Here is a 12,116-nt window from a genome sequence, read left to right on the forward strand (position 1 = left end):
GTGAAAAGCTGTGTTTTTGGAGTAGCAGAGGCAGATTGTAGCAAATAAGGACATACAAATCATAGGGCACGTAGAAAGAGTGAGGCATACAAGATTACGGCTGCACAGTAGGTGCACAAAGCAAGATCAACATTATCTGAAATTAGAGAGGTCCATTCATCAGTCTAATAATGGTAGGGAAGAAGCTGTTCTTGAACCTGTTGGTGCATGCGATCAAGTTTCTGTATCTTCTGCCTGACTGAAGTAAAAAGAGAACAATGCCGGGGTTGGAGGGGCCTTTGATGATGTTGGCAGCCTTTCTGTGACAATAAGTAGTGCAATTGAAGTCCATGGATGGGAGGTTGGCTTTCGTGATGGTCAATGCTTTGCACACAACCTTTTGTAGTTTCTTACAGTCCTGGATAGGGCAGTTGCCGTACCAGGCCATTATGCTCACAGATAGTGTGTTGCTATGGTGGATCTGTAAAGGTTGGTGAGGGTCCTTATGGGGTTGCCGAATTCCTAAGCAAGCTGAAGAAGAGGAGACATTGCTGTGCCTTCTTAACAGTTGCATGTACGTGTAAAGTCCAGGACAGATTGCCAGTTATTGTCACTTCTAGGAACTTGACACTCTCGACCTTCTCTACCTCCGCACCAATGCTGTAGACAGGGTTGTGCCCTCCTCCTTCCTTCCTGAAGTCAAGAGGAAGTTTCTATAAATAGCGGTGTCCAAATCACTGGGCTGATATCAGATGCGGTCTGTCCAGATGTGATTCAGCACTACTCCATTCCAACTTTGGGATGTGGTCATTTGGTTGAAGCACATGCAGTGTGTTTTCCACATACTCTGCTGGCATGTGGTGCAGGTGTACTATAGATACAGCAGAGTGACATGCAGCAATATATCCACTGTGTGGACTGATGACTACTAACAAGCAGCCTGTTTTAGTGCCTGCGTTAAAACGTAGGATAGGCAAAGGCAAGGGAAAGGCAAGATGCTGTGAGCAACTCAAGTGTAAGTTGAGTGAGCCACTGAGCAGACCTGAGATGCAAGCTGGTCCAGGCTGGGAGTGGAGCCTGTCCCTGCACATTATTTGTCTTTGTAACAGCATTGCAATGACAGTTGGTGCTGTGGCCCGAAACATTAATGCACAGAAACCTACAGTAAGTAGATCAGCGAGGTGTTATGATAGTGCAGAGATAACATGTGTTTTTAAACTGCCCATGGAAAACTGGTCAGAACATGTAATTTTGATGACTTTAAGTATATGCTTTCATGACTCCAAGATAAGAACCCAATTCTGACAAAGGGGCACTGGACATGAAACATTAACAGTATTTTCTATCGATAGTGCTGCTCAACCCTGCTGAGTTTCTCCAGCCCACTCTGTTCTTACTTGAGGTTAGAGATCTATTGGAGGGCATTTTGACATTGATTCGGAGCAGAATAAAGAGCTAAAAGTCAATTGCACATTTAAACTGATCAGTTCTGCAGCTGTAGCTATTTATTGTATATACAGAGAAGGCAAAAGACAAAATAAAACTTGAAGCTAAGATTAAATTGGAAGGTACAAAGATTTAAAATTCAGTGTGACATGTGAAAGGAAAACTTAAACACATGTTGCTGCTCCTGTCCTTTGAGAAGTAATTCCTTCGATGTCTTTGCATTTCCAAATCTCTGTCTGTTATTTAAAAGTTGGTAAACCCCCTGTGCTCTGGTTATGTTGTTTAAAAAGCGTTGGTTGGTCAAGTTGTGTCAGCACTATGATTTGATCTAATTGTATAGCACACAAAACAACTTTTCACTGTATCTCACGTGACTAAAATACAGTTGATTGATTTATTGTTAAGACTAAGTGAGAAGGATCATTTGTCATTTCTCTGCCATCCCATGAATTAATCTAGTGAACTATATCTTCCTTAAATGAGACCAAAGCACTTATTATATTGCAGTTGTTGTCTCACTATGGCTTTGTCCAACTGCAAGACACTTTTACTCCTATACTCTCACCTCCTTGGAAGGAAGGCCAATATACCATTTCCCTTCCTATTTGCTTGCCGTACCTGCATGTACTTGCTGTCCTTTCCTTGTAGATGCTAGTGGTCATTGGTATGGAAGAAACATCCTCAAAAAGCTCCAACAGGTTTTACAAACACAATTTTCTTTTCATAAATATGCAGCAACTCTGTCTAATTTCACCATTATTTTCTAAATGTTCAGTTATCATATCTTTTATAACAGATTCTAACAATCTCCTTTCTATCAAGCCAAAGATCTGTAATCCTCCATTTTTCCTTGTTTTCTCAAGTAGTGAGGTTACATTGTCATCCATCAATCAGCAGGAACCTGTCCAGAATTTATAACATCATAAAAAATGAAATCATGGAGCAAAAAAATGTCTTGCATAGAATTGGAAATTCTAAGAACATTTTTGTGTTATTCAAGCAATCCTCATGAGAATTAATGAGGTAATAAGAAAGGAAGTAGTTGAGTTTCATACTTTGAGAATGAAAGCATGATTTGTGAAGTGCTATGCATTTGCTTTAGATTCAGAATTAAAATTTAGTTGGGATAAAAATTTTTTACATTGGATGCCAATTTAGAAGTAAGAAAACTATTATCCTCACTGCTTATCACATATACATAAAATTTTGCATAAATTCTACTTCATTCATAAAGATGTGTTATTCATACCTCATTATATTAAGCACGACAGAGAACCCTGTTATCATAAATGAAGAATTTGGTTTTAAGTAAAAGGGTTTTACTCTTTGAAAACAATCCCCTCCCCCCACCAACATTACAAGAGTCATTGGGTAATTCATGGGGGCTGTCTTGACCACATTTGTTATTTGACATCCTCTACAGTTTTCTAACCACAGTTTGTCTTTTAACTCATATTTGCCATATACATAGGACACACACACACACACACATTTTTATATACATACTACTGTTAAATTACCCTAGTCTTAAACATCATGTCAGAGGCATAGCAGAACTCCACTGAAAGCAAAGTTTTACAAAATTGATCATATTTCAAGATTTTATTCAAAATGTTACAAATCTGATAACAATTGTAAATAGTGAATGATTAATGTGCCAGTTTGAAAGACAATATCCAAGTAGGCAACAGTAACTGCATATCGAAAGATATTTTATTTAAATGTTGATCTGCTTAACTCACATTTCTTTTTAAATGTTTGAAATGTAAATTTGCAGCATTATATAAATGGAAGCAATAGTAGTTGTTTGTTGAAACTCAAATACAGGTACTATGGATTAAATTTCCAGATTTGAATTAAACATTTTCCTCAATTTGAGTGTTATTCAAAACATATGTTGCAATCTGAAGATGTCTACACAAACAAGCGGTTCAATAAAAAAAATCCTTCCAAAGGTGTAGCATTTATAAAGGAGAAAGATATACAGATAACATACATCTATAAAATGATAAAATCCCAAAATGTATACATATTCACATGAAGGAAATTACGACTGAAAACTTGACATTATTTCAAAGACTTAGAGTTTAAAATATGAATACTGCACAAAGTAACATTTCTAGAATAGATGCCATTTACGGCTATTGCTTTTTAAAGTGCACCACCTAATTATAAAGCTGCCTTAAGTATTAAATGCTTCACATTACTCAGAATAAGCGGTTGCAACATTTCCTATAAGGCAACTTCATTTGCTGCAGAACACCACATTTGTTTTAACTAATAATTGATTGCACTCACAATGGACTACTCCCAAGTATATAGGTTTTGAATTAGGATTTCTAGACGAGGAGCTGATAGAACATCTGTAGTGTTACTATGCCTAGGATCAACACAAAAAGGTTTCCTCAGTCAGCTTAATTACCCCTTTAAACAAAATTTTGTCGGCAGCTCTTCAACATGGGAGTAAAGGTCAGCAGAACCCATAACTAAATATTCACACAACTTGAAGCCTCAGTGGTTCCATTTTCCCTGATGCTTATTCAAAGAACAAATACACCTGCAAGAAAATTAATTATCATAATATTGGAATAAGACAGTTTTCATCACAAGTATATACGTAGATGTGTCTCATTTGTTAAAGAAGCATTATTGCACATAATTACAATGTAAACATTACAAAACAAATCTTGGTAACTATTTACTGTCTGGTCAATGCTCACTAAACATTTATTATTATAGTGTTAAAAAGGTTTCTTAGAAGGAAAAAGCATAGAGCACATTCTTCATGTGAACACAGACTATTACTGCAATAAGGTTATTCACCATGCAGCAGTATATTCTAGCTCATCTTGATGATGCTTTCATTTCTCGTCCAGTTAAGTACACTTTCCAACAAGGACTGCTGGATAATAAATGAATGACAGTAACCTTGCTCATGCACACAAAGCAAACTTCCAGTCTTCTAATTTATAAGACACAATGGAGAATGCCAATATCCATTAAGCTGGCTTGAAAAGTTATATTTATAATTATATTTTACAATAGTATTTTTTTCAAACGCAACTATGTCATTTTCCTTTACAAAAGTGTGTTTACAAATACTGCATCAATTAGCACTTGTATACAATTCCTAAACTATCATGCCAGTTTGGTCCTGAAATAAGTATCACTGCATTCATCTATGCAGGTTGATTCCCATTTTTGTAGTCATGTAAATTTGCAAATAAAAATGAATTAACTTTCCTCTCACAGGGAAGCTTCGAGACCAACCATATTTGGCATTAGAGGTACAAAATCAACCACAAAAAACATACTGCATTTATAACTAAAGACACCACTCTCGTGGAAAATTACAACTCAAATATAGACAGATACCTCTGTCTCAATTTTTGATCGGGATACATATGCATTGTTTGAACAGGTATGAAAGATATCACTGCACAGAAAAATCGCAAAGAAATGAAGCTTCTGCAATCCACATTAGTTAAATTAGCTATTTTCTGTAATGATTAGGCCAAATCACCATGTTGCATTCATTTCAAACATCAATGCATACTTGCAGAATTTACATCTTAGTAAAGCAACTGGACACAATGGAGCATGTCTATTTATGCTTGGTTACACCCTTCTCCTGCAATCTTCTCATCTCAGGAGTGCAAATTTAGAATAACTTGTGGGAGGAGGATGCCATTCAGCACCTCACTTTAAGTGACTTTTCCCAATCAGGAAACCCCACTGAGTAAGTCAGCAGGTTCTTGGAAAATGGTGGGCAATACAACTAACCATAATGGCTTTACTTAATCTCCATGCAGGAACATTTCTCTCCTGGACGAGAGAGAGAATCTTTCCAGGATTTTTTTGTTCTATCACACAATAGCCAATTGTAGCATCTCAAGAGCTGTCAGAATTTATCACACAGTAGGAATCAAATCCAGGGCCTTTGGGATACAAAAATTACATCTTGAAATTATTTTTAAAATTTAGCTTAAGTAACAAATTCATTTCTAGGTTAAGCATTTTTATCATAAAACCTGTCCAATTACTTCGGTATCTTTGTTCTCAAACCATTTAATGCCATGATGTGAACATTAAGTAACAAGAAAAGATTTCCTTCTAAAAACCACAAATTCTTTCACACTCAGGTCATACTTTCCCCTCCCGAATATCAAAAGAAACTGCCTTAAAATAGTATGACTGCATACTTTCCTGTTGCAAAGGAAACAAAACTAATAGCATCTATCCAATTGTGTACATTGTATCAGCTGAATATATTTGGGGACAAAGGTTAAGACATTATCTAGAATTCTACCATTCATATACCTACAGTCATAGCATTACAAAGATTAAAACCCTTCTTATTGCCAACTTATACCATACCAATTCCACAAATGTAGTATGTACACACTAATGAAGAACACCAAAAAAGGTCCCTAAAGATCTCTGATCAGCAGATATTTTCTGAGATGAGCTGCCCATTTCCAGTGGGTGTAATTAAGGGCATTCACATCATTAAAATCCTGTTAAGTTGAATGAGTTTTAATTAGATTATTTCTTATTTTTGAAAATCAGGCGAGGAATTAGAACATTATTAGAAATTTACAGGGAAAAGGAATGCAACTATGAGGCACGAAGTTAGAGATGACAAGAGGGAGACAGCAGTGAATGCAGAATTTTTTTTAAAACCAATTATGTTGACCATCTGTCCCAATATATTGATTCAAAGTTCAAAGAAGAAAATTTAATTAATATGATTTGGTCATTGCTAGTTTATCTTTGAATTCCCATTTATAAATACATTGTAAAAATATAACAAAAGACATTTGAAAAAATCCATCATACACTCATCGATGCAAATGTCAATTTCATACTTTGGTTTTCATTCAGAAATATCCATCACTCCTCAATCTGTTCTTGACGGAGGTGTTTTATTTCTCCCCTGCTAAAGCACAAAAGATTCATTGTTATACAAGACAACAGGGAAGACATTCAGTTTCATTATAACGGGCAATTAAACAGAATATTGCTCAACACTGAAATGCTCATTCCATTTGAAAACATTTTCATTAAATGTCAAACTAGAAGAACAACAATATAAAATATTTAGAATCAGTCACCATCTTGCTTCAATATTACAATTTTTAGTCCCTTTTCATTTCCTTTGAACAGGAGTCAGACCCAAAGCTTCCATCTGGTTTTAAGAAAGCTAACTGGCTGGGGATAGCAGGGTGTACATGAAAGCCTTTTATTGGATAATGAACACTGCAAGATCAGGGATGTGGAAGACTTTCTAGTTCTAATACCAAACCGTATTTGAATAAAATGATCCAAACTTCTATCCAAAACTCACACTGACTACCTGACCAGCAGGCAGTGGGGGCATTTGGCAGGACGATGCCACAGCGATGGACCTCTAGGAATGGAGCCAGAGGTTAGTGTGTGGAGGGGGTATACTCACATCAGAATAAGAGGTGTATGGCATTTTCTTTCAATGAGGTTTGGGGGAGAGGAGGAATGGTGAAACTGTGCATTGACAGAAAGTCATCGCAATTGCCATGGCAGTTTAACCAACAGCCCTACTGTCCTCAGTAAAATAAAAGAACTGATCATTGACTTCAGGAAGAAGGAGGACACACCCCAACTACATCAACGAGCAGAAGCGGAGAAGGTTAAGAACATCAGGTTCCTAGCAGTGACAATAACCGACAATCTGTCCTGGACCTCCCACATAGATGTGACAGTCAAGTACACACACCACCATCTCTTCTTCCTCAGACTGCTTAGGAAATTTGGCATGTCCATAAGGACTCTCACCAGTTTTACAGATGCACCATCGAAAGCATATTACCTGAGTGCATAATGGCCTGGTACAGTAACTTCTCTGCCCAGGACGAAGAAACTATAGAACGCTGTGTGCACAGCCCAGACCATCACGGAAGCCAAACTCCCATCCATGGATCCCATTTAAACTTCTCGGAAAGGCTGCTAACATCATCAAAGACCCCTCACCCCAGTGATACTCTTACATCTTGTCAGGCAGAAGATGCTGAAGTTTGAACACACGCAACAACAGGCTCAAGAACAGCTGTTGTTAATAGACTGATGAAAGTTAGAACTCTCGAACTTCAAATAATGTTGATCTTGCTTTGTGCACCTCCTCTGCTGTTGTAACCCGAATGCCTTGCTCTAAGTGCTCTATGATCTGTATGTTTTTGTTTGCTACGATCTGCCTGTACTGCTCACAAAAAAGCTTTTCATGGTACCTAGGTATATGTGACTACAATAAATCAAATCAAATAGTCCAAAAACAAAGCACCTAAATTCCAATGAACACATAACAGGTGTTAACTGACTAAGAACAGTGTTTCTCAACTATATCTGTTCCTATAGGACCTTGGACAGAAAGCACATTGTCAACCAGCAACTTCAAACTTTGGAATGGATCATCTTCCCAGTAACACCATTTTGATTTAATCTCCCACTTGCTTCCTCTCAGTCTTGATTTTTGCTAATGCTCTAATCCCACTGTTGGACAGCTTTTGCTACAACTTGTTAACTGGGATTCAGTTTAATTGGTAAAGGATTTTTTTAAATAAAAAAAGTGGGCTCTTCCCCAGTGGGGAGTTGGCTTCTGGATGGGGAAAAGAGGTGCACAGAAAACAAAGATGGAATCTGGTGTTTCAACTATAGATTTACAATAAAACCCTTGTACATTGCTAAGTCTTTTGCTGCCTAATTCAACATTAGGATATCAGTCTGTCAAACAAGTGCAACAAACAGCAAGAAACAAGTGGACTGTTGTATATTGATACGTTTTGATCAGAGTCTGCATCTAGTGATAGGTCTGACACCCAAAAGGCACACATATACTGTAAAAGCAGTACTCCTCCATTTAAAAAAAAAATAGTCTGGAATGAAAGAATCTAATCATGACCATGAAACCATTGTCGATTATTGGAAAAACCCATCTAGATCTCAAGCCTTCAGGGAAGGAAACTGCCATCCTTACCTGATATGACCTACATGTGACTTCAGATTCTCAGCAATGTAGATGAATCTTGAATTGCTGTTTAAAATGATCTAGCAAGCCACTCAAATCAAGAGCAATTAGCATGGACAACAAATCCTTCTTCACTGTCCACTACACCAGCAATTTTGGTGACATCTGCAAGCTCACTTATCATACCTCCTACATTCACATCCAAATCATTTATATGAATTACAAAAGCAGTGGACCCAGCATTCTTGTGGAACACCACCGGTCACAGGTCTCCAGTCCAAAAAGCAACCCTTCACCAACACTCGGTCACCTACCAGAGCCAATTTTGTATCTAAATGGTAGTTCTCCTGCATTACATGGGATATAACCTTGTTACTCTTCTTATCCATAAGTAACTTGAAGCTTAAGGAGTTATGGTCACTGTCCCAGAAATGCTCCTCCAGTAAAACACTAATCACCTAGCTGGGCTCATTCCCCAGTATCAGGTCTAGTGTGGCCCTTCCTTAATTGGGCTATTTACACACTATTTCAGGACAAACCATTCTGGACACACCTAACAAATTCGCCCTCATCCAAGCCCCTGCAGTAAGAAATTTCTAGTCAATATAGGTGAAGTTAAAAATCACCTATAATACCAACCTTGTGTTTTACGCTTATCCATGATCCATCCATATAGCTGTTCCTTGATCTCCCACTGGCTGTTTGGAGGCCCGTAGTACAATCCTCAAATGATTGCACTCTTCCTATTCCTCTTTCATGCCTGAAACATCTAAATCTCAGAACATTAAGCTGCCAGTCTTGTCTGTCTCTCAACCAAGTCTCTGTAATAACTAAAACACCATAATTATATGTACCAAATTCAACTGCCTTAGCTGTCATACTCCTCATGTTAAAACAAATAAACTTCAGAGCACCAATCCCATGGTGTTTCGTAACCTCCCCCAGTTTGTTCTTCGCCTTAGTCCTACTGGCCTTAGTCTCAGACTCCTCGGTCATTTCACTTGCTGACCTACTGCTCTGGTCCCTGCTCCCCTTGCGCTTTAGTTTAAGCCCTCCCAATATGGCACTTGCAAACCTCCCCTCCAGTTTAGGTGCAACCTGCCTGTCTCGTAAAGGTCCCTCCTGTCCCAGGAGACATTCCAATTACCTGTATACCTGAAGCCCTTCCTCGTACACCCGTGCTTTACCATGTACGTAACTGTACTATCTTCCTGTTCCTTGCCTCACTGGCACATGGAGCACTTTCAAGATTACAATCCTAGAGACTCTAGTTGTCAACTTCATACCCAACTCCATTTGCAGGACCTCATCGCTCTTTCTGCCCATGTTGTTCCTACCAATATGGATCACAACCTCCAGCTGCTCACCCTCCTCCTTCAGGAAATTCTGTTCCCATTCCTACATCCTTGACCCTGCCAGACCCCGAGAATCACTTGCGGCCACGGAAATGTCTATCTGTGCCCTTGACTATGGAGTCCCGTATCACTATTGCTCTCCAACACTAACTCTCCCTGCTGTACAACAGTGCCAATCATGGTGTCACTGACCTGGCTGCTGCTTTTCCCCAAGGTCATCCTCCCCAAAAAAACCGTGAACCTGTCTGAGAGGGTAATGCACTGTCTGCCTGTTTGATGCACAGTGCTAGCAGTGTGGCCTGTATATGTGATGCACTGCAGCAACCCATCAAGTCTCCTTCAACAGAACCTTCCAAACTTGCAATCTCCACCATCTAAAAGAATAAAGACAGAGGACACCAAAGAAACACCACCACCTCTTGCAAGTTCCCTTCCTAGCCGTACACCATCCAGATTTGGAATGCACCAAAATTCCTTCACTGGGTCAAGGTCCTGGCACGCCCTTCTTAATAGTATTGTGTGTACACAAATGGACTGTACTGAATCTAACCTGGTGGCTCACCAGCATGTTAAATTGCAGACAGAGTTAAGAAATGCTGGCCTAACCAGTGATGTCTACAGGCCAAGAAAGAATGCTGTAACATTTTCAATAAGTCATAATTAGTCTTCGTATAAATGAGTAAATTACTTGAGATATGAAGTATAGAACCAGACCATATACAATCCACACAAGATAAGGTGTTTGTTTTATGGGATTTAAGATTTTTGAGTGAGTTAGGAGTGTTAGCCATAGCTCGAGTAACATTGTTGTCTCAGATCGGACACTAATAGTTCCAAACCAAGAACTTGATTAGCTAATAAGATACATGTTATCAATTAAACTCAAATCTTAAAATTTTACAACACATTGATTGAGATGGGAGAGAAACAGCTATTGGGACCTAAACCCCAACCCTGGGTGCAAGCCCTCAACCACTCCTCTCTTCAACAAGACAGAAACAAAAGAGTAGGCATTCAACCAAACATGAAAGTGGAGATATCTCTTGGCACATAAAAGGATAAATTAATCAAAATAATGAACACAATTCCATAATTTTAAATTTCTAGAAATATGAGAAAATATCTTACCAAATCACAAACTCACTGCAAATCCTTAGTTTCCTGCAAAGTTTCCTGAAAAGATGATATTATAGAAGGATTTAAAGTGAATGTACTCCTGAAAACAAGAACTTAGCAATGCAACTAAAGAGATTACTTACAAAAATGCAAAATCTTTTTTCGAACAAGCGGCTCGAAAATACTTTCAGATTTTGATAATCCTCAGTAGAATCAAACTTACTGCCTTGTTCCTGGCGGATAAAGGGTCACAGACCTGAAACGCTGATCAGAATTCTGTCCTTGAAATAAGACTCTGAACAACGGGCCCAAAATGCAGCGCAATCAAAGCAGGAAGTTTGCTGAGGGCAAATGGTTCTTGCAACCTTACATCCATTAAAGTGCCTGAATTGTAGGTCCCCCTTACCACTGCACCCACTGGACAGCTTTCACACAGAACAAAATCTGTTTATTTCAACCTTTACCACCAACTTCCCTGCAATCCTCAGGGACCAGGTTCAATTCACACTGTTAAGCAACTCTTCTATTCACAGAAACCGGTAGTGGAACAATTAATATTGGGGACCATTAGGAAGCCTGCATTAGTTTGGTGCAGATATCTCAAAAGATAGTGAGTGAAGCTGGAGGGGATTAGAGAAAGGAGCAACACCATGGAAAGATTTGCAACCAAGGATTACAACTTTAACATCAAGTAGCTTGATAGGAGCCAGTGTAAGTCAGTGAGCACATGGTTGCTATGTGAATATGACCTAAGGCAAGTTAAGGAAAGGACTGCTGAATTTTGAATGACCTTAAATTTATAGAGGTCACAATTCACTAGAGCATCAGAATTTCAAACTTAAGATGTAATAAAGACACAAATAAGAGTTTCTGCAGCTGAAACGGGGCAGAATAGGTGCTTCCTTAAAAGTTGGAAATAAAACTGATGACGGACGCCCGAAAAGCACAACATTTATGTGAAACTCAGGAATGGTTCTATTTTCTTATTGGGCAAGAAACAATTGTGTCTTCAGTGAATTGTTTCACTCACCTCTTTTGCATCCAATTTTCCTGGTTGGTTTGGAACTTCTTGGTTGTCTGTATTTGCCTCATTACACATATCATCTGGAGGTTCAGCAATCAACACCTTTTGATGATTAGAATGAGATTTAGGATCAACATGTGTAACACGAAACCTAGGAGGATAAACCAGTGAGAATAGGTCATCTACACAAGCATTATAC

At 38.5% G+C, this 12,116-nt stretch overlaps 1 protein-coding gene across 4 annotated transcripts in view; it reads right to left on the reverse strand.

The window, feature by feature from the left end:
- Positions 1-3,012: 3,012 nt before the first annotated feature.
- LOC122551387 (RELT-like protein 1) overlaps positions 3,013-12,116 on the reverse strand; it is a 78,379-nt gene continuing 69,275 nt past the window's right edge. For 3 of the 4 annotated variants that reach the window (XM_043693229.2, XM_087987158.1, XM_087987152.1), the window contains exons 6-8: positions 11,924-12,068; positions 10,906-10,950; positions 3,013-6,364 (exon numbers count right to left, since the gene is read on the reverse strand). In XM_043693229.2, coding sequence (XP_043549164.1) covers positions 10,918-10,950; positions 11,924-12,068 — 178 coding nt within the window. In that variant the 3' untranslated portion in view covers positions 3,013-6,364; positions 10,906-10,917. The remainder of the gene's footprint in view (positions 6,365-10,905; positions 10,951-11,923; positions 12,069-12,116) is intronic. The other variant, XM_087987154.1, reaches the window with a different exon arrangement.

The sequence above is a fragment of the Chiloscyllium plagiosum genome, unplaced genomic scaffold (assembly GCF_037043375.1).
Source record: "Chiloscyllium plagiosum isolate Xiang-an unplaced genomic scaffold, Cpla_swu_hap1 HiC_scaffold_1, whole genome shotgun sequence".
In the NCBI taxonomy this organism is placed as follows: Eukaryota; Metazoa; Chordata; class Chondrichthyes; order Orectolobiformes; family Hemiscylliidae; genus Chiloscyllium; species Chiloscyllium plagiosum.